The 25241-nt window shown below is 38.8% G+C and overlaps 1 protein-coding gene and 1 long non-coding RNA gene across 2 annotated transcripts in view; one reads left to right on the top strand and one right to left on the bottom strand.

Moving 5' to 3' along the window:
• NDFIP1 (Nedd4 family interacting protein 1) overlaps positions 1–25241 on the top strand; it is a 50937-nt gene that overhangs the window by 9761 nt on the left and 15935 nt on the right. The window contains exons 2-3 of the mRNA XM_040239833.1: positions 17996–18083; positions 23621–23751. Of these exons, the coding sequence (XP_040095767.1) occupies positions 17996–18083; positions 23621–23751 (219 nt within the window). The remainder of the gene's footprint in view (positions 1–17995; positions 18084–23620; positions 23752–25241) is intronic.
• Positions 8235–15310, bottom strand: LOC120863527. Its single transcript, XR_005721019.1, has 3 exons — positions 15229–15310; positions 10582–10583; positions 8235–8247 (listed from the first exon to the last, which is right to left on the bottom strand). It is a non-coding gene; the product is annotated as an uncharacterized LOC120863527 (long non-coding RNA).

Raw genomic sequence — 25241 nt, 5'->3', positions numbered from 1 at the left:
AGCAATTCCCAAAGCCAAACTTGCACCCCAAGAAGGTCATGGTCACTGTTTCATGGTCTGCTGCCGGTGGGATCCACTACAGCTTTCTGAATCCCAGCAAAACCATTACATCTGGGAAGTATGCTTAGCAAATCAGTGAAATGCACCAAAAAGTACAGTGCCTGCAACCAGCATTGGTCAACAGATGCTGGGCCCAGCAAGGGCCCAGTTTTATTGCATGACAACACCTGACTGCATGTTGCACAGCCAATGCTCCAAATGCATTGAATGAATTGGGCTACGAAATTTGGCTTCATCTGCCATATTCTCCTGACCTCTTGTCAGCTGACTACCAGTTCTTCAAGCATCTTGACAGTTTTTTTGCAGAGACGATGCTTCCACAAACAGCAGGAGGTAGAAAATGCTTTCTGAGAGTTTGTCAAATCCCAAAGCACAGATTTTTATGCTACATGAATAAACAAACTTATTTCTCGTTGACAAAAATGTGCTGATTATAATGGTTCCTATTTTGATTAATAAAGATGTGTTTGAACTTAGTTATCAGTTCTGTTCAGTCACTCAGTCATGTCCAACTCTTTATGACCCCACGGATTGTAGCATGCCGGGCTTCCCTGTCCATCACCAACTCCTGGAGCTTGCTCAAACTCATGTCCATTGAGTTGGTGATGCCATCCAACCTTCTAATCCTCTGTTGTCCCCTTATTCTCCTGCCTTCAATCTTTCCCAGCATCAGGGTCTTTTCCAGTGAGTCAGTTCTTCACATCAGGTGGCCAAAGTATTGGAGTTTTGGCTTCAGCATTAGTCCTTCCAATGAATATTCAGGACTGATTTCCTTTAGGATTGACTGGTTTGATCTCTTTGCAGTCCAAGGGACTCTCTAGAATCTTCTCCATCACCACAGTTCAAAAGCATCAATTGTTGAGCGCTCAGCTTTCTTTATAGTCCAACTGTCACATCCATATATGACTACTGGATAAACCATAGCTTTGACTAGATGGATCTTTGTTGGCAAAATAATATCTCAGGTATTTAATATGCTGTCTAGGTTTGTCATAGTTATAATGACATATAACTATATAGAACTTAGTTATAATAATTTAAAATTCACAGCCCCAAGCTGCAGTTACATTTGTGTGTGTGCCCAGCTGTGTCTGAGTCTTTGCGACCCCGTGGACTGTAGCACAACAAGCTCTCTTGTCCATAGGTTTTTCCAGGCAAGAAAATAGCCCTGCAGTTACATTTGCATCAACCTAAATATTTTGTTTTCATATCTTACATACAGTTATTCTTACAGATATTACAGGCTTGTTACCAAAAATAGCAGTCTCCTGCTTACTTTTGCCTGTTTCTTAGCTCTTTCTTTTGCTATTTTGTTATTATTTGTGAAGGTAAAAAACATAAGATATTACTTCTTGATTTCAGTTTTCAGCATTTTAAAAATTGATCACTAGGAAATTTAAGGGTTTACCTCTTGCTTACCACAACTGCATATGCTCCCATTTCCTGTCTCTATATCTTTCTAGTATGCTAAGTCACTTCAGTCATGTCCGACTCTGTGCGACCCCATAGACGGCAGCCCACCAGGCTCCCCCGTCCCTGGGATTCTCCAGGCAAGAACACTGGAGTGGGTTGCCATTTCCTTCTCCAGTGCATGAAAGTGAAAAGTGAAAGTGACGTCGCTCAGCCGTGTCTGACTCTTCGTGACCCCGTGGACTACAGCCCACCAGTCTCCTCCATCCATGGGATTTTCCAGGCAAGAGTACTGGAGTGGGGTGCCATTGCCTTCTCCACTTTCTAGTATATCCATATTGTAGTTAGATCAATATTCAATATTTACAGTAATTTAAAATAATAAAGAATGTTCACAGCTGAAATATATTGTATGCTGTGATTAGTTTTACTTGCTTAACAGTACCTTATTTTCTCTAAAGTTAACCACAATTTTTTTTTGTTTGCCTAGTTTTCTGGGTATATATCATAAGTTGCTTATAGCATGAATCATCCTCAGACTCTCACTTAATCTTAATTTTTTGATATGTTCAAACACATCAGGTATTTTATTGATTTCATTGTTGGGTGGGGGATGTGTGGCTCTTCTTTGGGTGGTTTTTGGCTGCATGCAGATATTAGTTCCCCAACTAGGGATCAGATCCAGGCCTGTGTGGTGGAAGCATGGAGTCTTAACTACTGGATTGCAAGGGAAGTCCCTCTTTCCTGTTTTTTTGACCTGTACTATAAGACTGCTTTCAAGGTCTACTGTTCAGTTGTCATCCTAAGATTTCCTTTTCCAATTTTTAAAATTGAAGCCCCTTGCCTTGATTCACACTTTTTTTTTCCTTGATTTATTTTCTCACTTCTATAGAACACACCCTCTAGTACTTTTCTGAGAAAGAATGCATGAAGTAAACTTTTTTGTTGTTGTTGTTGAGACTTTGAACATCTAAGAATTTTTTTGTTTTCAGTCTGTACCCTTATCCTGATTTCTAGGCTTTTAGGTTAAAAACAGTTTCCTTTAGAATTTTGAAGCCATTTGTTCCATTGCCTTCTGGGTTCCACTATTAGGAAGACTGAAGCCAGTTGTGACATCTGATTCTTTAAATGTGGCCTACTTTCTGTTTTTCTGGAAGCCTTTAGGAACTTCTTTTGTTCCCAGTGTTGTTAAATTTCACTGTGTTGTACCTTGGTATAGATCCGTGTATGTCCATCGTGCCAGGCACTCAGTGAGCCCTTTTGGTCTAAAAGCTGATGTCCTTCATTTCTGGGAAATTTTAAAAAGTATTTGGTTGACTTTTTTTTCCTCTGCTTTTTTCCCCCCTTTTCTCTCTTTGGATCTTGACTCTTTTATACTGATTCTTAAAATTTTTTTAATCTCGTATTTTTCACCTTTTTCTCAGCTTTCTATGAGATAGTCTCAGTTTTCTAACTCTTCGATAAAATTTTAATATTAAAAAAATTTTTCAAAACTCTTTAATTGCCCCCCCCCCCCTTTTTTTTTAGTAGCAGGAAATGGCAGCTCACTCCAGTATTCTTACCTGGAGAATCCCATGGACAGAGAAGCCTGCCAGGCCACAGCCCATGGGATCACAAAGAGTCGGACACGTCTGAGGACAGAGAATGGAGTTCAGCATATAGTAGATGCTCAGTAAATGTTAGAATCTTTCCTTTAGTAGCTCACTGTCCACGTTTTATGGTTTTAATTTTTTTCTCTTGTTTCTCTGAAATTATTGAAATTTTTTTCTTTTTAAAGTTTATGCTTTCCTACATAGTGCTTTCCTCTGTGTTGCATTTATTCTCCTTGCTTTGGTCTTTTATGATCTTTGAGTTAGAAGTAGGTGATCTTTGCCTGCTTGGTTAAAAGTACACAGTTGGTAGAGCAATTTGGAAGCTCATTATGGTTGATGGAGCTTTTTGACAGGCCTTATTACCTTTTAATCTAACTAGATTGTTTCTTTGAGTGACAGTGTTTTTCTGTCTCTCTTGGGCTGGTCAGTTTCCCCAGAGCTTAGGCCTGGCTGCTACTACTCTAAGACCTGATTGGCAGAGGTAGACTAGGAGATCTCAAGGTTTAGTATCTAAGTCTCTCACTTCACTCCTTTCCAACAATCCATTCTTTCTCCAAATCTCTGGTGTCTCCAGTTCAGACTTCTACTGCCTCACACTCTCCAGAGAGTAAACCTCTAGTCTCTTAATGGGGATTCTGGGGGCTGTGTGTGTTTAACTGGGTCCAACTTCTCTTTCTGCTTTTAAATCTCATTTTTACTTTTACTTTCTCTGGTACCTGCTACCACCAGTTCTTAAGCCTTGAGAGGGTACAGTGCAAGAGAGGTTGCTTTCCTGCTTTCTGGTTTAGGATTCAGGTTTCTTGGGTCTGCTGTGTAAGTTCTTACCTATCCTGCTTCTAACTTGCAGGATTTTATTGCTGCTTCCTCTCTTGTTAGTAAAGTTTTGTTAAATTTGAGGCAAAAAAGAAATTTAAAAATGACTATCATTTACATTTGAGAGGGTTTTGGAAGGGATAAAGGGGCTGCTTTGGTGGCTCAGATGCTAAAGAACCTGCCTGCAGTGCAGGAGATGCAGGTTTGATCCCTGGGTCGGGAACATCGCCTGGCGGAGGAAATGGCAACCCACTTCGGTATTCTTGCCTGGAGAATCCAATGGACAGAAGAGCCTGGTGAGCTACAATCCATGGGGTCTCAGAGTTGGACATGACTGAGCGACTAACACTTGCACTTTTTTTGAAGGGATAAGAGGCAGATCTGTGTGTTCAATTTTTAACTGGAACCTTATGATTGTAATTACTTCTTTTGATATCTTTTCTTTGATAAGTTTTTAATTTAATCAGGTCAAAAGTATCAGTCATGGCCTGATGAAGTCTTTGAGTGATGTTGATTATAAAATGCAAGCAGTTACACACTTGCATAGTAGAACATTCTGTGATGAGGTAAAAGGAAAGATGTGAAATGCTTAATGCTTTTCCCTCTTGGTTCTCATTGTTCTTCCAAGAGAAGGGAAACTCCAGATGAGGCCTAAATTACAGCAAACTTTTTCCCATCCGTAATTTCTGCCCCATTGTGCTCTACTCTAAGCATCATCATCTGATAATAAGCAAGCATAACTGAGAGAACTCTGGTAGCTCATGGGGCCAGCAGAGCCAGGAAGGCTGCAGTTAGCACGAGTCTCTGGATTCTGGACATGTCTGTCACTTTCAGTGTTTGTATATTTGACTATACTCTTTAATTTAGACTCCATTTTAATTTAATTCCATTTTTTGATATACCAATTGGTTGTTTTTAGAACGGAAGACTTTCTAGGAATTACAGTGTGATCAATTAAAATACCAATTTTCCTTCATATGTACCACAAACATTTAGTGAATACCTAGTTGTACCCAATACACTATGCCAAATATTTTATTTCCAAAGATTGGAGAGGTTATTTCTCCTTTGTTTCTTATTTTTGTTGCATGCATGCTAAGTCGCTTCAGTCATGCATGACTCTTTGCGACCCTATGGACCATAACCTGCCAGGCTCCTCTGTCCCTGGGATTCTCCAGGCAAGAACACTGGAGTGGGTTGCCATGCCCTCCTCCAGGGGATCGTCCCCACCCGGGGATCAAACCTGTGTCTCCTGCATTGCAGGTGGATTTTTTACTGCTGAGCCACCTGCGAAGCCCCATATGGCTTAATACCTAGCTTTGTATTTATTTGGTGATTTGTAAAGTAATATGAATACTTTAAAATAAATGCAAACTAGTAAGTTAAGATGGCATGAAGATTAGCTGCCATTTCTGTAGGTAGGTTTCTGTTAAAGCTACACGTCCATGCCTGATTTAGTCAGCATGTGCTAATAAAGTATCCACGCTATGCCACTCCCTGTTCAGTGCTGGGGTGAATACAGTAGTGAACCATGCAAAGGTCCCAGTCTGCAGAGGGCTCACAGTCTACTCTATTAACTGTTAATCAAGCAAGGGTGCATGTTCCTGTGGTGCAGAAAGTGAGGCTCTGACAGCCGGTGTTTACAGAAAAATAAAGATTTATTTGCAGGTTTCAAGCAAGAAGAACTGGGCAGCTCATGCTCAAAAGATCCAAACTCCCTGATGGCTTTCAGGAATGGCTTTTTAAAGATAGGTGTTAGGTAGGAGGGTGGTAGGATATGTATGTGATTAGATCCTGGACCTCCTTCTGATTGGTTGGTGGTGAGATAACAGTGATATTTTGGAAATCTCAACCTTCTTGTTCCAACTGGTTTAGGGTCTACTATCACAAACCCTAATGTCACAGTCACTAAACTCTACTAGTTTCTGCAGAACAGCTCAAAGGTATGCTTCAGATTGTTATCTATATTCCTTCAGGAGGAACTAGGAGTCTTGTGACTATTCTAATCATTAAATGCTTGAGTCTGGTCTTTGGAACTTTGGGAAGATCTGGGAGACTAAAACCTTTCTACAAACAAGAAACAGGACACAGAGAGGGGCTTTTGTATCTAGAAAGGCCCCACAGGGTCCTGCTTTGTTCCATTCCCCCCCTTTTTTTGATAGCCCTCAATTCTGAGAGGAATAGGGGCAGGACAACAAATGAAAGTTTAGGAGAGAGATTAATCATAAACCGAGCAGAGGCACTCAGTTTTAGGGGAACTCAGTTTCATAAATCCTCTGCTAGCCTCCTTTTCTCAACCTTTCTGGAATTGTTAGTGTGATTTATCTGAAGAAACATGCACAGATCATAAGTGTGTGTTGCAGCGCAGTGAATTTTCACAAGCTAAACATGCACATTAGCTAGTACCCAGTTCAAGCAGCAGCATTACCAGCACTCCAAAAGCTCATTTCAAGTGCCCTTCTAGTTGTGCCCCTACCCAGGATAATGACTTAACTGGCAGATTAGATTTGCCTGGTTTTGATCTTTATTATATAAAGTGTAGTCATACAGTAAAAGCTCTTGTGTCTGGTTTCTCTTGCTCAACATAATTATGTTTATGAGATTCATCTGTGATATTATATGTTGTTATAGTTTGTTCATTCATGTGACTGTGTGATATTCCATGGTGTGAAGTTAACATGATTTAGTAACCCATTATGATGTTAATGGGCATTTGAGTAGTCTCCAGTATTATGAATATTGTTTCTTTGAATACCCTGATACATCTTTTGGTGAATGTATGTGTTTCTGTTGGGATATATAACTAGAGTAGAATTGCTAGGCCATAGAGTATATATGAATTCATCTTTAGTGGATATTGCTAAACAGTTTTCTAAAGTGGTTCTACAAATTTACATTCCAGGTTTGAGAGTTCTGGTTATATATGTGTGTGTATAAAATCTTAATGGAGACCAGAAATGTTCTGTATGCCAAGTCCAGAATCCTTTCAGTTCTGTTGTGAGTTTATAAATAGGAACAAATAATTTTTAAAAATTGTTCTTGAAATCTAAATAGATGCCAGTTATAATCCGTATTCTGTTGGGACAAAATTTTTTTCATAAAGCATTGCTTAATATATTAAATGATGAATGATTAAGAATTCATTTTTTATTTCATGATGGTATTTTAGAGCTTTAACATATCTTAGAAGACAACATGAGGATTTAAAAAACACAAAAGAATGTTTACCATTCACAGACTAGATTTTATATAAATTATTTTAAAATGTGTGCTTAGTTGCTCAGTCGTCTCTGACTGTTTGCGATCCCATGGGCTGTAGCCCGCCAGGCTCCCCTGTCCATGGGGATTCTCCAGGCAGGAATACTGGAGTGGGTTGCCATGCCCTCCTCCAGGGGATCTTCCCAATCCGGGGATCCAACTCAGCTCTCCCACATTGCAGGTGTATTCTTTACTGTCTGAGCCACCAGGAAAGCCCATCTTAAAATGACTCTTGTCTAATTCCTATTTTTGTATTGTTTATTCTGTAAGCGAAAGATGAACTGTCCTGTCAAAGGCAAGGAGAACAGGCCAGGAGCTTAGTCTCCAATTCAACTTATCTTTGCTGGGACTTTTAATTCCTTCTCCAGATAGGTTCTGGAGCTCTGAACTAAGAACCGAGTTTTCATATGGAACTAAAAAGTGGAGAAAAGGTAAGACTCAAGACATAGATTGGATGCCACTTCTTAAAGGATATTATGTTCAGAGGTAGAGGGGCTTACCTAATTGAAAGCTGTGTGATTGTTCCTTATTTCCCCAATCTTTATGAAATCATGAAGAGTGATAAGGAGTGGGGGCACTTATTGCTAACCTGGAAGGCTCTTAGCTGTAGACTTTGCCTAAGCTAGGTGACTGGAAACATTGGGCACCATTTACTTGACAGGGTCTTGATGAAGCCATCAGTGGTGAAAATATTTCAGTTGGATGTAAGATGTGGATCCCAGGGGTTGGCAGGTTGATGGCAGTTTTCTGGTGCTACCCAAAAATCTCACCATGTACTTCCCAGGTGGTGCTGGTGGTAAAGAACCTGCCTGCCAGTGCAGGACACGTAAGATGTGAGTTTCATCCCTGGGTGAGGAAGATCCCCTGGAGTAGGAAATGGCAACCCATACTAGTATATTTGCTTGGAGAGCCCCACGGACAGAGGAACCTGGTGGGCTACAGTCCATGGGGTTGCAAAGAGTTGGAACATGACAGTGCACAGATCATGTGTGTTGCAGCTCAGTGAATTTTCACAAGCTAAACATGCACATTAGCATAATTATACATTATATAGGTTTGCAGTTTTAATATTAGAAAGCCATCGAGTTGATGATCATAGTTTGTAGCATTTGCTCTCATTTCTAAGGACTAACATAAATATTGACTTGGAATATTTTCTCTCCTTCCAAACCGAATTGTATTCGTCAGTTGTATTTATACATGTTAATGGTGATAACCACAAAAATCTTTAAATAGAAAGTTTAACAAACTGGTGGCCATTCTAAGGAAATTTACTGTGGTATTCTTCTCATGTTACTGCCATTGTCTTATTTAAAGCATCATCCTAATTACTTTGCTTTTCCTTTGCTTTGGTGAATTTTGATTTTTTAATTGTGTTTTTATTTTCCTAGTAAGAGGATTTGCATTTTGTCTTTTCCCTCTGCCATTAAATATGTTACGGATAGTCTAGATCTGGTGGTGGTTTGTTTTTTAAATTATCTTTAGGTAAACAACAGAAAAAAATAATGATGTTTATTCTTCACTCTTAAAAGAGATTGTTAGTCAAACTCTCTTTTAATTTCTTGATCCTAATATTTTTCTTTTCAGGGAAGGAAAATATTAAGGGATTTTTTAAAAGCGCGATTAGTTTGCAACTCTGTGTGTTATTTTCTTTTATTATTTTTATCCATTCACTTACAGGTGTACTGTGTTAAACTCTGAAGATATTGATGGGATCAGGACCCACCCCCTCCCATTAAGGGACACAGACATTGATTTAGCAAGGAAGTACTCATTTGGAACAGTTGATTTTCAGAGTCCTTTTAAATAAATTATACATTATATAGGTTTGCAGTTTTAATATTAGAAAATACTCTTCCTTTTTTTGAATTGTAATCCACATGCCATATAGTTCATCTCTTTATGGGAGAAGGAAATGGCAACCCACTCCTGTATTCTTGCCTGGAGAATCCTGTGGACAGGGGAGCCTGGTGGGCTGCTGTCCTTAGAGTTGCACAGAGTCAGACACAACTGAAGCGACTTAGCATGCATGCATGCATTGAAGAAGGAATGGCAACCCACTCCAGTATTCTTGCCTGGAGAATCCCAGGGACAGGGGAGCCTGGTGGGCTGCCATCTATGGGGTCGCACAGTCGGCCACGACTGAAGTGACTTAGCAGCAGGTCAGTGATTTTTACCACATTCACAGGTTTTGTCATTGTTGCTGCTGTCTAATTCCAGAACATTTGAACAACCCCCAAAAGAAACAGAGTACTAGCAGTCAGCAGCTCCACACTTTTCCATTCCCTAGCACTTGGCATCTGCCAACCTTTCTGACTATTATATTTGCCTTTTCTGGAGAAATTATGTAAATGGAGTCATACACTATGTGGTGTTTTGTGATTGGCTCCTTTTCCTTAGCATAATGTTTTCAAGGTTTCAGATTTTAGAATGTATCAGTGCTTCATCGTTTTTGTTTCTTGGAGTTTTTTTTTTTTTTTTGGTTAGGATTATTTATTTCGGTCCATCCTTTTGAAAGTGTGTGTGTTAGTCTCTCAGTCGTGTATGACTCGTTGCAACCCCATAGTCTGTAGCCCCGCACCCCGCAATCTACTCTGTCCATGGAATTTTCCAGGCAAGAATTTTGGAATGGGTTGCCATTTCCTTCTACAAGGATCTTCCCAACCCAGGGATTGAACCTGGGTGTCTTGCATTGCAGGCAGATTCTTTACCATCTGAGCTACCAGGTAAGCCCTTCGTTTTGAATGGATATACCAGATTTTATTTATCCATTCATCATTTGATGAATAATTTGACTATTATAAATAATGCTGCTATGAACATTTATATACAAGTTTTTCTGTGAAGATATATTTTCATTTCTCTTGAATATATGTCTTGGAGTGGAATTTGCTGGATCCTTTTTTAATTCTGTGTTTAACTGTATTTCGAGAAACAACCAATCCATCTTGTGTATGAGTGTTCTAATTTCTCTGCATATTCAGCACCACTTGATTTTGATTTTTTTTTTCCTTTTGTTTATGGCCATATGCTTGGGTGCAGTGTGATATCTTGTGGCTTTGATTTGCATTTCTTGATGACTAATAATGTTGAACGTCTCATGTATACTGGCTATATATCTTCTTTGGAGAAATGTCTGTTAAAATTAGATGGTCTTTTAATTATTGAATTTTGTTGTCAAAATTACCTTATATAAATATCATCCCCTAGTTAATAGTAAGTTAGTAGAAAACTATTCTTGAATGTATAGAATTTGGTGGGGTGGAATAATTTATAGTCAGTATATTATATACAGATATACGATCTACAAACTGGTGGTTGCCAGAGGAGAGGTGGATTGGGGGCCAGGTGGATTGGAAATAGATGAAGGCGATTAAGGGGTACAGAGTTCAAGTCATGGGGATGTAATGATATATAGCATAGGGAATACAGTCAGTAGTATTATAACAACTTTGAATGTGACAGATGGTAGCTAGATATCAGTGATCGTTTTGAAATGTATATGAATATTGAATTACTATAAAGTGTACCTGAAACTAATATATGATGTTGAATGTCAATTATACTTCAATTTTAAAAAAAGAACTATAGTCTATATACAATAGAAAATTTTTAGTTCTCATAAACTTTGGCTGTTTCTGAACAACAGAGTAAAATAGCACCCCCAGTGGTTTACCTAGAGAAATGTGTTTTTACTTTTTGGTAATTATACTGTCTCATTTATTGGGATTTAAAGAGTATGCAAAAATAGTGGGTTGATCATTAGAGGTTTAAAATATTGCATTTTAAGGTAAATGTTTTAGAAATTAACGCTAAAATTAGAAGTGTAAATAGCATTTAAAGCTAAAGTTTAGGATTTTCTGAGACTGTTACTACTTAAAGAAGGTATCTAAACTTACCAGAATTTTCTTGCTGTTTAAATAGGATTCACCCAAGAAAAAAAATGAGTCACGAAAATACTGTAACTTAACGAGTTTATTGGATAAGCTCAGTATTATTTTCCACATACTTGTTATGTTTGTGTGAATTATGAGGTATACTTTGATAGCTCTTCTCATGGATTTATGAGTTTTGGGGTTGATCTTCTCTTTGATGTTTAGTAGAATTTTTTTTTTTTAATTGTTCTTCCATTCTTAGTAGAGAGAATCCAAGAATGACTTTAGTGTGTCTTTAGGTACTGCCATCCTGTACAGTTGTAAATGTTGACCTTAGTTTGGCCTAATCTAAGTCCTTGCTCTTCTGTTGCTTAAAACAGCTCATTTCTAAATTGAAGCTCATCTTTAAAACTACTTGGATTTCCCTGATGGCTCAGATGATAAAGAATCTGCCTATAATGCAGGAGACCTGGGTTTGATCCCTGGGTTGAGAAGGTCCCCCAGAGAAGGAAATGGCAACCAACTCTAGTATTCTTGTCTGGAGAATTCCATGGACAGGCCATGGGGTTGTAAAGAGGTGGACACGAGTGAGCTACCAACACTTGCTTCAGAACTGCTTTTGGGAGGGTAGCGAGAAGCCTTTTTACCCTGGCGGGAGCTCAAATACTTTAAACTTGTAAGGTTTGTGTCTTTAAACTTGTTAATTGAAGTTTGCTTCTGTTAGAACTTGAGTTATGTATGATTTCTTTATGGGAGATTCTGTTCTTTAACTAAAACACTGTGTATTTATTTCTAATAGGAACAGTGTGGATAGGATACAGAGGAAGGTAGTAACAAGGAAAAACATCCTTTACTTTAGTTGTGCTGTATTTCACAGGCTTAACATACAGGACAAAACATTTCAGCTCCTGTTGGTAGGTGTGGTGTGTTTTTTTTGTTTTTTTTTTTTAAACTGAGGGATTGAAGGTAAAAGGAGAAGGGGGTTGCAGAGGATGGTTAGATAGAATCAACTCTGAAAGATAGTGGAGAACAGAGGAGCCTGGTGTGCTACAGCCCACGGGGTCTTGAAGGGTTGGACATGACTCAACAAGTGAACAACAATCAAGGCTAAGAAGTACCTAGAAGATTGTGCCATATATATAAACTGGGGACCTGGAAGAGTTTTAGGGATCTTCTGGGCAGCCATAACAAAATCTGCTCATGGCATAAGGAGGAATGCAGGTAATCAGGAAATAGGAGTGAGGGCACTGTCAGGAGTGTGGTGAAGAGAAGGACCGTCTGAAATTTCACATGATTCAATTATTCCTTGATCAGCAGTAAAGACGCAATTTTGTACTCAGTACTTTATATGGCACGTCTAGGTAATTGAATAACCAAGGGAAAACCACAGTTTAAATATCATTTGGAGATAAGCAAAATTGATGAGAATTGTTTAAAAAATATTATGTGACAGAAAATAATCCAGAGCCCAAAAGGTATTTATTAACTGTCACATTTATACACGTAACCACCCTCCCCTGCAGGAGCATAGTGCAGGGAGAGGGCAGAAGTCCCACCACTTTTCAAACTCGTCTCTCCATAACCCTACAAAGGAGTCTGTAACAGGTAGGTTGTAATCAGGCTTCCACTAACCCAGTTGCTAGAAGAGATTGGGCATCTTTCCAGTGGCAGCCTCAAATTGACAATGACACTTATTCTCTTAGAGAGCCCTGGGAGAGCCTGCGAATCCCCGAGCCCCAGGGATGTGTTAGGGAGGACTGCACAGGAAAGGTTTCCAAGGACAGAAAAGCAGAACCTTAAGAACACATTATGGAACCATGTAACCAGTCTCACAGCCTTATAGATAAGGCCCGCTTGAGTTCTAGTGCAGTATTTTCCAGTCCCCCCACAATCCCTGTTAGTGAGTGTGTGGCTTGTTTGGCTGGCAGAACCAAATTAATGGCAGTAGATGCCCCCAAAGTGTAAAAAGATGTACACCTAGGGATTCTGTTGTATAGCATGTTGTTATTAACATTCTGGTGGTCACTGAATACTTCTTGAAGGTGATTGCCTCTTTCCCTCCAACACTGTAGTGTTTTATTTTAAACACCTTTCTTGATGGAGCCTAAATTTATCACCAGCATTATAGAAAAGAAGTCAAGAGTTGCAAACTCTGTACAGTTAGGGCTTGAGATCTTCCTAATACGTCAAGCCTCCTTAATCATAGTAGGCGTCTTTTTGCTGGTTGTTGTTTCAGCTAGAAACAATATTAGTATGATTGGTTACTAATAATTACTTACTATTTATTAATTAATGATTCAAGAGTGTTGAATTTTAATGGAATGAAAAATTTTACCTGGAAATGTTTCTTTTTTCCTCACTAAAGAGAAAATGGGGGTTTCTGACTCAATTGGAATTTCTTTGCTCTGTTATCTGTTACCCTGCTGTGGGATGATCAAATTTCACATTTCCAAGTTGCTAGGAGACAAGCTACCTATCTTGCAGATACATGTGTTAAAACTCCTTTATGCTTTATTTCTTAGAATTCTGTATTTCTTAGAATTGTCATGCTTTCTTTCTAAAATCTTAATTATGCAGAGGTAACGGGATTATTTGACCAACCTCAAGAAATAGAAAAAAAATCAAATCAAAAATGAGAAACTAGGTTTAAATAAAGAACATGACTAGCTATAGTAAATTAAGGCAACATTCGTAAAACTCTTATTTGCCTTTGCTTTTGCTGCTGACTGCTGCTGCTTTTTGCAGCTTTGTTTTCACTGGGTTTTTTTGCACTTTCTGCAGTGCACAAGAGTAGTAAGTTGGGAGTAAACTGAGAATGCTTCGTCTGGAGGTATGCAGGTGAAAACGGTTCCAAGTGAACCTGGCCCCAGCAACTCTATTTGAATAATTTACTGATTTGGTCTCCCAGAAACATTCGGATTTACTGTAGCTATTTTGCCCAGAAGCTCCCAGGTGGCTCAGTGTTAAAGAATCTCCCTGTCAATGTAGGAGATGCGGGTTTGATCCCTGGGTTGGGAAGATCCCCTGGAGAAGGAAATGGCAACACACTCCAGTATTGTTGCCTGTAGAATCCCATGGACAGAGAAGCCTGGCAGTCTACAGTCCGTAGGGTCACAGAAAGTCAGATACGATTGAGCATACATGCATACACCACTTCTGAAAAGGAAATTCATCTTTCATTACAATACAGTTATTTTGGGAATGCCTTAAGTTTAATGTTAGATAACTAGTGTTCAAAAAAATGTGCCCAGATGGTAGATGTTGTTGAAAATTTGGCGGAATTCACTTGAAATTGAATGCTTTGCAATATTACCCTCCCAGGTAATGCTAGTGGTAAAGAACCTGCCTGCCAGCGGAGGAGACTTGGGTTTGATCCCTGAGTCAGGAAAATCCCCTGGAGGAGAAAATGACAACCCACTCCAGTATTCTTGCTTGAGAAATCATGTGGACAGAGGAGCGTGGTGGGCTACAGTCTGTGGGGTCGCAAAGAGTCAGACATGACTGAAGCAACTTAAAACGCACACATGCTTTGCAGTATTAATCAGAAAGGTTTTGTTTGATTCTAATTTTGAATAGCGTGGGAATTGGAGACTGAGATCTTTCAGATTTAATATCTGCTTCATGTGAGGATAGGTCAGCCTTTCTCTTCTTAGGTTTCAATTCAAGATATAGTTCTTTGCAGCAGTTGGTTTAGAAGGATTTGTATTTTACCATTGGCTCAGTTGGCTCTATATGTCTTTAAAAAAATTTTTTTTAAAGATATGGGCCGTTTTAAAATAATTTTATTTATTACTTTGTTTTTGGCTGCACTTTGTCTTTGTTGCTGCATGCTGGCTTTATTTGCAGCTTGTGGGGCTTCTCTTGTGGTGGTTTCTCCTGCTACAGACCACGGGCTCTAGGAGTGTAGGCTTCAGCAGTTGCAGCACACGGCCTCAGTTGTCTGCTGCATGTGGAATCTTCCCAGTCTAGGGATCGAACTCGTGTTCCCTGAATTGGCAGGCAGATTCCTAGCCATTGTACCACCAGGGAAGTCCAGCTCTATATAGCTTGATGGTATACATCTGGTACCCAGACCCCCAAGTCAGTTACACTGATAAATACTATGTTAGTACTTTACAGATTGACTCCCATTCTCAACCAGTTAATCTTTTATTTTTATGTTTTTAATTTTTTTAAAAATTCTTTTATAAAATATAGACACAGAAAACTGAATAAATCACATGTATTTATGTAGCATTTACTAAACATGAATGGAGTTGACATCCACAAAACCAACACCCAGATCAGGAAACAGTACTTCCATCACCTCTGAAGCATATTCTCATCTGCCCACCAGTAGTAGACTGACCCTCAGCCAGTTCATCTTTTAAATGAGTTGTATTCTGTTGTCACAGTGGAAAATTAAATCACTTGTCTTTGTTTATGAAGATGAGTTGGGTAGACTGTCTAGATTGGTAGTGGCAGAAAGACTCTTTCAGCATCAGTTATGTAAAGTAACTGGAGCTATAGATTTGACCAGTGAGAAAGTTACTGATACAGAAGAGGAAGATGTATCGTAGAATTTTATGTTTTTGTAAATATCTCAATTATTTAAGATACTGTCTTTGTGCAAACTGAGTAAACCTGGGTTATACTGTGATTTGTCTTTGTCTTAACAGATTTTTATTATTCTAACTGGAAAAATCATACAAGTAATAGATGTTCATTACAAAACATTAGAACATATGTATACACAAGGAAAAAAATCTCCTCTGTTGCATCTCCTGAGATAAACAGTGTAAACTGTAGATGTCTATCATACACCTGCTTTCCATCACATAACTGTCTTTCAAAACCAACTTATGTGATTCATATGGTTTGATAGGAGAAAGCAATGGCAACCCACTCCAGCACTCTTGCCTGGAGAACCCCAGGGACGGAGGAGCCTGGTGGGCTGCCGTCTATGGGGTCATACAGAGTCGTATACGACTGAAGCGCCATAGCAGCAGCAGCAGCATGATTTGATAACTTTAGCTTTTTTTATGTAACAGTACAACACAAATATTTCTGTGCAAGTCATCGAATTTTCTTCATTTTCATTTTTGTGATTACTTAGTAATCCTTTGTGAGGCGAACTGTAATTTATTTAATAAGTCCCCTATGATAAAGGACAGAAATGGTATGGACCTAACAGAAGCAGAAGATATTAAGAAGAGGTGGCAAGAATACACAGAAGAACTATGCAAAAAAGATCTTCATGACCCAGATAATCACGATGGTGTGATCACTCATCTAGAGCCAGACATCCTGGAATGTGAAGTCAAGTGGGCCTTAGAAAGCATCACTACGAACAAAGCTAGTGGAGGTGATGGAATTCCAGCTGAGCTATTTCAAATCCTGAAAGATGATGCTGTGAAAGTGCTGCACTCAATATGCCAGCAAATTTGGAAAACTCAGCAGTGGCCACATGACTGGAAAAGGTCAATTTTCATTCCAATTCCAAAGAAAGGCAATGCCAAAGAATGCTCAAACTACCGCACAGTTGCACTCATCTCACACGCTAGTAAAGTAATGCTCAAAATTCTCCAAGCCAGGCTTCAGCAATACGTGAACCGTGAACTTCCAGATGTTCAAGCTGGTTTTAGAAAAGGCAGAGGAACCAGAGATCAAATTGCTAACATCCGCTGGATCATGGAAAAAGCAAGAGAGTTCCAGAAAAACATCTATTTCTGCTTTATTGACTATGCGAAAGCCTTTGACTGTGTGGATCACAAGAAACTGTGGAAAATTCTGAAAGAGATGGGAATACCAGACCACCTGACCTGCCTCTTGAGAAATCTGTATGCAGGTCAGGAAGCAACAGTTCGAACTGGACATGGAACAACAGACTGGTTCCAAATAGGAAAAGGAGTACGTCAACGCTGTATATTGTCACCCTGCTTGTTTAACTTGTGTGCAGAATAGTACATCATGAGAAACGCTGCACTGGAAGAAGCACAAGCTGGAATCAAGATTGCCGGGAGAAATATCAATAACCTCAGATATGCAGATGACAGCACCCTTATGGCAGAAAGTGAAGAGGAACTAAACAGCCTCTTGATGAAAGTGAAAGAGAGAGTGAAAAAGTTGGCTTAAAGCTCAACATTCAGAAAACGAAGATCATGGCATCCGGTCCCATCACTTCATGGGAAATAGATGGGGAAGTAGTGGAAACAGTGTCAGGCTTTATTTTTGGGGGCTCCAAAATCACTGCAGATGATGACTGCAGGCATGAAATTAAAAGACGCTTACTCCTTGGAAGAAAAGTTATGACCAACCTAGATAGCATATTCAAAAGCAGAGATATTACTTTGCCAACTAAGGTCCGTCTAGTCAAGGCTATGGTTTTTCCAGTAGTCATGTATGGGTGTGAGAGTTGGACTGTGAAGAAGGCTGAGCACTGAAGAATTGATGCTTTTGAACTGTGGTGTTGGAGAAGACTCTTGAGAGTCCCTTGGACTGCAAGGAGATCCAACCAGTCCATTCTGAAGGAGATCAGCCCTGGGCTTTCTTTGGAAGGAATGATGCTAAAGCTGAAACTCCAGTACTTTGGCCACCTCATGCAAAGAGCTGACTCATTGGAAAAGACTCTGATGCTGGGAGGGATTGGGGGCAGGAGGAGAAGGGGACGACAGAGGATGAGACGGCTGGATGGCATCACTGACTCGATGGACGTGGGTCTGAGTGAACTCCGAGAGATGGTGATGGACAGGGAGGCCCAGCGTGCTGCTCTTGATGGGGTCGCAAAGAGTTGGACACGACTGAGCGACTGAATTGAACTATGTTATTTGCCTCTTTCTGATTATTTCCTTAAGATAAATCCTGGGAGTAGACTACTTCGTAAAGGATCTGCCCACTTAAACACTTTTGAAACCCACTGCCAAATAGCTTTCCAGAAAAGCTATCCAGTTTTCAGGTTTTCCCCTAATTGCCTTTATGCTTGCATTAAAATGTGAAATTTTTATTTAGTTGCAGAATGAAGAAGAGCCTGGAGAACCTGAACAAGCTGCTGGGGATGCTCCTCCACCTTACAGCAGCATCTCTGCGGAGAGTGCAGGTAGGTAACAGGGTGAGATGACTGCTGAGCTCTTGAAATGCATTAGCCAGAGACTTTTGGCTACTAAGTCTTTGTTGGTGTTTGTATTTGCTTCAGCTTTCTGTAAGAAGTCTAACATTATTTTTAGTTTGTAGCCTGAGGTGAAAAAAACTCATGTTACTGTTCTGAAAAACAGATAAAAGCCCCATTCCAATGTTGCTTTTTTATGGAACTTAATTTCATTCCAACTGACTCTTAATATAAGGATAGAATTCAGAAACCAAGTGATCACTTGTTTTTTTCTCTTGTTCTTTTTATAGTTTTCTTGTTAATTGTTCTGCTCTTTGATTCTAGTACCTATGACCTGGAATATAATGTGTTTGATTTCTTTTATAATAAAAAGCTGATAAATCCTTAATTTAAAAAAGCTAGAAGTTTCCCAACTTTTTCATTTTCTTCCTCATAGTTCAGACCCTCCTAATTAATTTTTTTCTTTCCATCTTATGCCAGATTATCTTTATATTCATACACATGTTTAAAAGAGATGGGGGAGAAGAAAGAAAATTGTGATAGTTTAGGACTTTTGGTAATTAGATCTTTGTGATACCAGTTCTGCTTTAATTGCTGAAAACTGACCAGTTTTGATGGAACCTCTTCCATATTCTCTGAAACAGAACTGTGGCAGAGTGGCAAGTACGTGACTCATGATTAGAAATAGAGTGGTGCACACATGTTGGTAGGGGGGAAAAAAGTCAAAAATCATTGTTCTGTATATTCAGTTTATCTGTTTTAATTTGTGGTATATAAATTGTGGTAAAAAAATACTGGATTTTTGTTTTGAATGTACTAAAGTAGAAAAAATTGTCATTGAACTTTTCATGGAAACTTAAAATTTTATGTGAGGTGTCTATATCGATGGATTCCATTTTTTAAAAATCCTTTGAAATGGGGAAATAAAAATATTCTTGATTTCCCTCAACTTAAGTTAGTAAGGAGAGTTCCCTGGTAGCCTATTGGTTAGGATTCCAGGCTTTCACTGCCATGGCCTGGGTTCAGTCCCTGATTGAAGAACTGAGGTCCTGCAGACTGTGTGGTGTGGCCAAAAAAAGCTTTCCTTAAAGTGGTAGGTATCAGTTTTGTTCATATATTCAGAATTACTATGGCTATGGGCAATTCAGATTGTACCCATCAATTTGTAATACGATTTTTAGTATGATTTAATTAAATGTAAAAAAATTTTAAGGAAATTATATATGCATGTATATGTGTGCATATGTTAAAGTAGTTATTTTGACTTAGAGAAAAACAAGTTTCTTGAATTGGATTAGGTGGCCGCTTTAGTTGCAATAATACATTTTCCTTATTTTATTCTAAAAGCTTTCATATTTTATTTTTCTCATTTAGATAGGTCTGCATTCCATCTGGAATTGTTTTTCTCTGTACAGTATGAGGTAGCGGTCGAGATTGTTTTTCCTTACGGATATCCATTTGGTCCCACACCATTTATTGAAAAGACCATTTTTCCTCTACTGTACTGCACTGTCACCTTTGTCATGAGTCAGGTGACCATATATGTGTATGAGTATCTGTTTTCTGGACTCAATACTTTCTTTGGTCTGTTTATTCACCTTTGTGCCTATACTCCAGTCTTAATTCCAGAGCTTTATAATCTTGATATCTGGTAATTAGGCCCTTTAATTTTTTTTGTTGTTCAAGATTGCTTTGGTACTTCTTGGCTTTTGTATTTTCATTTACAGTTCAAAATCAGCTTCCAGTTTCCATAAAATGGGAAGAAATAAACAAAAACTCTGCTGGAAGTTTAGTTGGGATTGCACTGAATCTGTTTATTAATTTGAAGATAATTAGCATCTTTATAATATTATGTCTTCCAGTCTGTGTTAAATCCCTCCCATTTATTAAGATTTTCTTTAATTTCTCTGATTAATATTTTGTGAGTTTCAATATAGAGAACTTGCATCTTGTTTCTTACATATTTTTTTCTTGAATCTTTTTAATTAGATTTATTCATAGGTATTTGGTTTGTTTTGGTGCTGTTGTAAATGGTCCATATATAATTTTATTTTCTGTTTGTTACTGATATATGAAAATATAATTGATGGTTTATATTAACTGTGTGTTCAGAGACTTTCCTAAATTCATATATTCTAATCATTTGTTTGTAGATACTCTTGGATTTCCTACATATGTAATTATGTCTTCCATGATTAAGGATAGACTTAACAGACTTAATCTTTTCCAATCCTTTTGTCTTGTATTCTCTTTCCTTGCCGTACTGCATCAACTAGTATTCAGTTCAGCTCAGTCGTGTCCGACTCTTTGCGACCCCATCAATAGCAGCACGCCAGGCCTCCCTGTCTATCACCAACTCCCAGAGTTCACTCAAACTCACGTCCATCGAGTCTGTGATGCCATCCAGCCATCTCATCCTCTGTCGTCCCCTTTTCCTCCTGCCCCCAATCCCTCCCAGCATCAGAGTCTTTTCCAATGAGTCAACTCTTCGCATGAGGTGGCTAAAGTACTGGAGTTTCAGCTTTAGCATCATTCCTTCCAAAGAAATCCCAGGGCTGATCTCCTTTAGAATGGACTGGTTGGATCTCCTTGCAGTCCAAGGGAGTCTTCTCCAACACCACAGTTCAAAAGCATCAATTCTTCGGTTGGTGCAAACGTAGTTGCAATTTCAGACCGTGAATTTTAAATCATTATAACTAGGCTCAAGCACATCTTTATTAATCCAAATAGGAACCATTACAATCAACACATTTTTGCCAAAGGGAAGTTTGTTTATTCCTGTAGCATAAAAATCCTTGCCTCTGTATTTGGTGAAATTTTGGAAAGCATTTTCTACCTCCTACTGATATGTGGAAGCATTTTCCCTGCAAAAAATTGTGAAGATGCTTGAAGAAGTTATAGTCGCTTGGCAAGAGGTCAGGTGAATATGGCGGATGAGGCAAAACTTCGTAGCCCAGCTCATTCAGCTTTTGAAGTGTTGGTTTTGTGATGTGCCATTGGGCATTGTTGTGAAGAATTGAGCCCTTTCTGTTGACCAATGCTGCCTGCAGGCCTTGCAATTTTCGGTGCATCTCATCCATTTGCTGAGCGTACTTCTCAGATGTATTGGTTTTTCTGGAATTCAGAAAGCTGTTATTGGATCAGACAGGCACCAAACAGTAACCATGAGCTTTTTTGGGTGCAGATTTGGCTTTCGGAAGTGCTTTGGAGCTTATTCTTGGTCCAGCCACTGAGCTGGTCATTGCTTGTTGTCACATAAAATCTACTTTTCATGGCACATCACAATCTGATTGAGAAATGATTTGTTGTTGTGTACAGTAAGAGAAGACGACACTTCAAAATGACAATTGTTTGATTTGCAGTCCACTCATGAGGCACTAACTGAGTTTTCTCACCTTTCTAATTTGCTTCAAATGCTGAACAACTGTAGAATGGTGGATGTTGAGTTCTTGTGCAACTTCTCTTGTAGTTTTAAGAATATCAGCTTTGATGATCCTCTCAGTTGGTCGTTGTCAACTTCCGACAGCCATCCACTGCTCTCATCTTCTAGGCTCTCGTCTCCATTGCAGAACTTCTTGAGCCACCACCATACTGTACGCTCATTGGCAGTTCCTGGGCTGAATGCATTGTTGATATCATGAATTGTCTCTGGTGCTTTACGACTTAAGTAAGAAAATCGCTCGAATTTGCCTTTTGTCTAAAATCATTTCCATAGTCTAAAGTGAATATAAAATACACAGCAAGTAATAAATCATTAGCAAAAAAAAAAAGTCGAGAAATGCATGTGAAAATGATGTATAACATGACTACATTTATTTAAGAATGTGTTCCAGTGTCAAGGGCTTCCCTTATGACTCAGCTGGTAAAGAATCCACCTGCATTGCGGGAGAGCTGGGTTCAGTCCCTGAGTTGGGAATATCTCCTGGAGAAGGGAAAGGCTACCCACTCTAGTATTCTGGCCTGGAGAATTCAGGCCATGGGTTTGCAAAGAATGGGACACAGCTGAATAACTTTGACTTTCCGATATCAAACGGCAAAGTCCAACCATGGAAAACTGCAATTACTTTTGCACCAACCTGATAGTACTTCTAAGATAATGTTTGAATTGAAGTGGTAATAGTGGGCCATTTTTGTCTGATTTTCTAATGTTAGGAGAGAAAGCTTTCAATAACTTACCATTCATTATGATATTTACTCTAGATTTTTCATAGAGATTTGTGAAAAGATTAAGGAATCAGTTTTAGGTATTTTATCAATCCTTTCTTCTGCCCATGTGAAGACAATAAAATTTTCTCCTTATTTTTGGTTAATGAGGTGAATTCTATTGATTGATAATTTCAGTAATATACTACAGTAAAATTGGAAGTTAATTATAGTTAAGCAAGGTGGAGAAAAAATGTTAATCTTGAAGCATAGGAATTTTTTCAAAGTTCTTAAGTTTTTTTTTAAAAATGTATAGAAAATTTAATCCGTTTGTAAATAGATCTGTTCTAATAATACATATTGAATCTATTATAATAGAAGTCAGTGAGAATGAAGATGTAAATTTAAAAAGAGGGGATGCAAGATTTCACTCAATGATTCTCTAACTGAACCTGTTATTGCCTTAGGCATGTCATAGGAAACAGTCCATGGTAAAAATAATGTGAAAGAATCAAAGTGCAAAAATCTATGAAATATTAATTTTAACCTTGTTTTCAAGTTTATTTTGATGTTCATAAGTAGGAGGAAACCATGGTACAGATTTCCAAACACACAGGTGAATTATTTTTAGCTTACACTTTACCTTATGCTGTTATTAATATTGTATGTTTTTGTGAACACACCACATGCGTGCTGAGTTGCTTCAGTCATATCCAACTCTTTGGGAACCCATGGACTGTAACCCAACAGGCTTCTCTGTCCATGGGATTCTCCAGGCAAGAATCCTGGAGTGGGTTGCTGTGCCTTCGTACAGGGGATCTTCCCCACCCAGGGATCAAACCTGTGTCTCTTATGTCTCCTGCAGTAGCAGGCAAGCTCTTTTACCACTAATGCCACCTGAGAAGCCACCACATAATGAGCCAGAAAAAGTGTTCAAAAGCACTTGGCAGGGAAAGTAAAGTGAATCTGGAATTTAAATAATTGAAAAGCCAGTAAATTTAAAAATTATTCCCAATGCCATGTTCATCTTTAAGCATCTTTTGATTCAGTTATTCCATATGTAATGTTTGAGGAGGGCTTCTCTGGTGGCTCAGTGGTAAAGAACCCACCTGCCAGTTCTGAAGATGTGGGTTTGATCCCTGGGTCAGGAAGATCTCCTGGAGAAGGAAATGGCAACCCACTCCAATATTCTTGCCTGGGAAATCCCATGGACAGAGGAGCCTAGTGGGCTACAGTCCATGGGGTCGCAGAGTTGGACTTAGCGACTAAAACAACAACAAAATTTTAGAGGAATGGTTGGTTTTTGTTTGCCAGAGTTAGCAGAAATCCTTTTTCCTCATTTCAGCTAATCATTGGATAATTGTGACTTCCTTTTTATTTTGTAGCATATTTTGACTACAAAGACGAGTCTGGGTTTCCAAAGCCCCCATCTTACAATGTGGCTACCACACTGCCCAGTTATGATGAAGCTGAGAGAACCAAAGCTGAAGCCACTATCCCTTTGGTTCCTGGAAGAGTAAGTCCAACTTATACCTTGTTATTTGGTACTAGTTTATGGGAATTAAGTTCTTTGCATTATCAACTTTGTGATATTACTTAGATTAAATTGATTAGTAAAAGTACAACTAGTCTTTAAAATCAGATACGTTTTTCTTTTAGGATAATAGATTCTTATCTTTTCCTGAAGATGATGGAGGTAAACAGTATAAAAGAGCAGAAAATCACTAGTCAAACCAGCTCATTTCCCCTATATCTCTACTACTGCCCTCACTTTCTCAAGTCTCCTTTCATGGCTGAAACATCTTGAAGCAGAGCTGGTATAGGAATATACCAATTTTGCCTTGATTCTATACACTTAGTATTTTGGTGTTAAGTAGATAGCTGCTTAGGAATTTGTGGAGAGAATAAATAAGTGCAGCTTCATAACATTAAACTCAGAGGGGCTCTAACAATCATCTGTTTGAATCCTATGCCACCAGCAGTCCAGATGATGCCATCTGTGGAGGCATAATGAATTCAGATTTCATCTGGCCTGATGTTACTTCTTGGGAGTGGAGGTGGGATGTAATGAAAACCAGTGGAGAATTTTGGGCACTCATGATTCATAATGTCAGACCTATAAGTGATACAGTTGTGGTTTCACATGTATTCACTCAGGTTGAAGCTGGTGGAAGTGGGACCTTGGGTCTGATACTGAGAGAAAGGAGAGCGGGATCCAGTCCCTGGAAATGGGGCAGTCAGGGCTCCAGACCCTAGGCCTGGCAGGAAGCTAGAGTAAAATATAGGAATAAGGTTATAAGTTCAGTCTGGGCAGTGCAATGACACAAGGCCCAGAAGTTCAGCCCTTAGGATAGTAGACTCTTTGCAGGTCACATCTTCCATGAGGGGTAACAGTCCTAAAACCACTGCTTGGCAGAAGTTACAGTTCATAAGCATAGTCTAGGCTGATTCTGCACGGTGACATGCATTCACTTCTTACAGGTGCAAGGAAGAACCCTCCTGGAGCTCATTGTCTAAAGAGAAAACAGTGTTTATATAGTTAATGTATATTGGAAGCAAACAACACGGTTGACATTGTGTTTTGTGCTTATATATATAGTATATATTATTTTCAGTCCCCAGAATAACCTTGCAAGGTAGAGATTATATTATCTCCATTTTACAGATGCAAAAATTGAGACCCAGAGAGATTAAAAATTGCCTAAAGTCATATAGCTAATAAGTAGCATAGGTGAGTCAAGCCCAGACATTTTAGACTCCAGAGTCCTTGTATCTATTCTCTAGATCTCTTGAATTATGGTAACTGTCCCATAGAAACAGACCAGGAGATTAGTGCGGCTTAATCACAGAACTCTGTTTTATTTGACAAATACACACATTTAAGAACTTCTTAAGGGGTTTTATTATTCAGCAAATATGTATGGAACACTTTTATATATAATTTGCTATGTATTTTGCAGTGGATAGATAGAAGGGTTTGTATAAGGCAATGCTCCTGCCATACAA

The sequence above is a fragment of the Oryx dammah genome, unplaced genomic scaffold (genome assembly GCF_014754425.2).
Source record: "Oryx dammah isolate SB20612 unplaced genomic scaffold, SCBI_Odam_1.1 HiC_scaffold_5, whole genome shotgun sequence".
Taxonomy (NCBI): Eukaryota; Metazoa; Chordata; class Mammalia; order Artiodactyla; family Bovidae; genus Oryx; species Oryx dammah.
The sequence above is the reverse complement of the archived record's forward strand: the minus strand, read 5'-3'. Positions and strand labels throughout refer to the sequence as shown.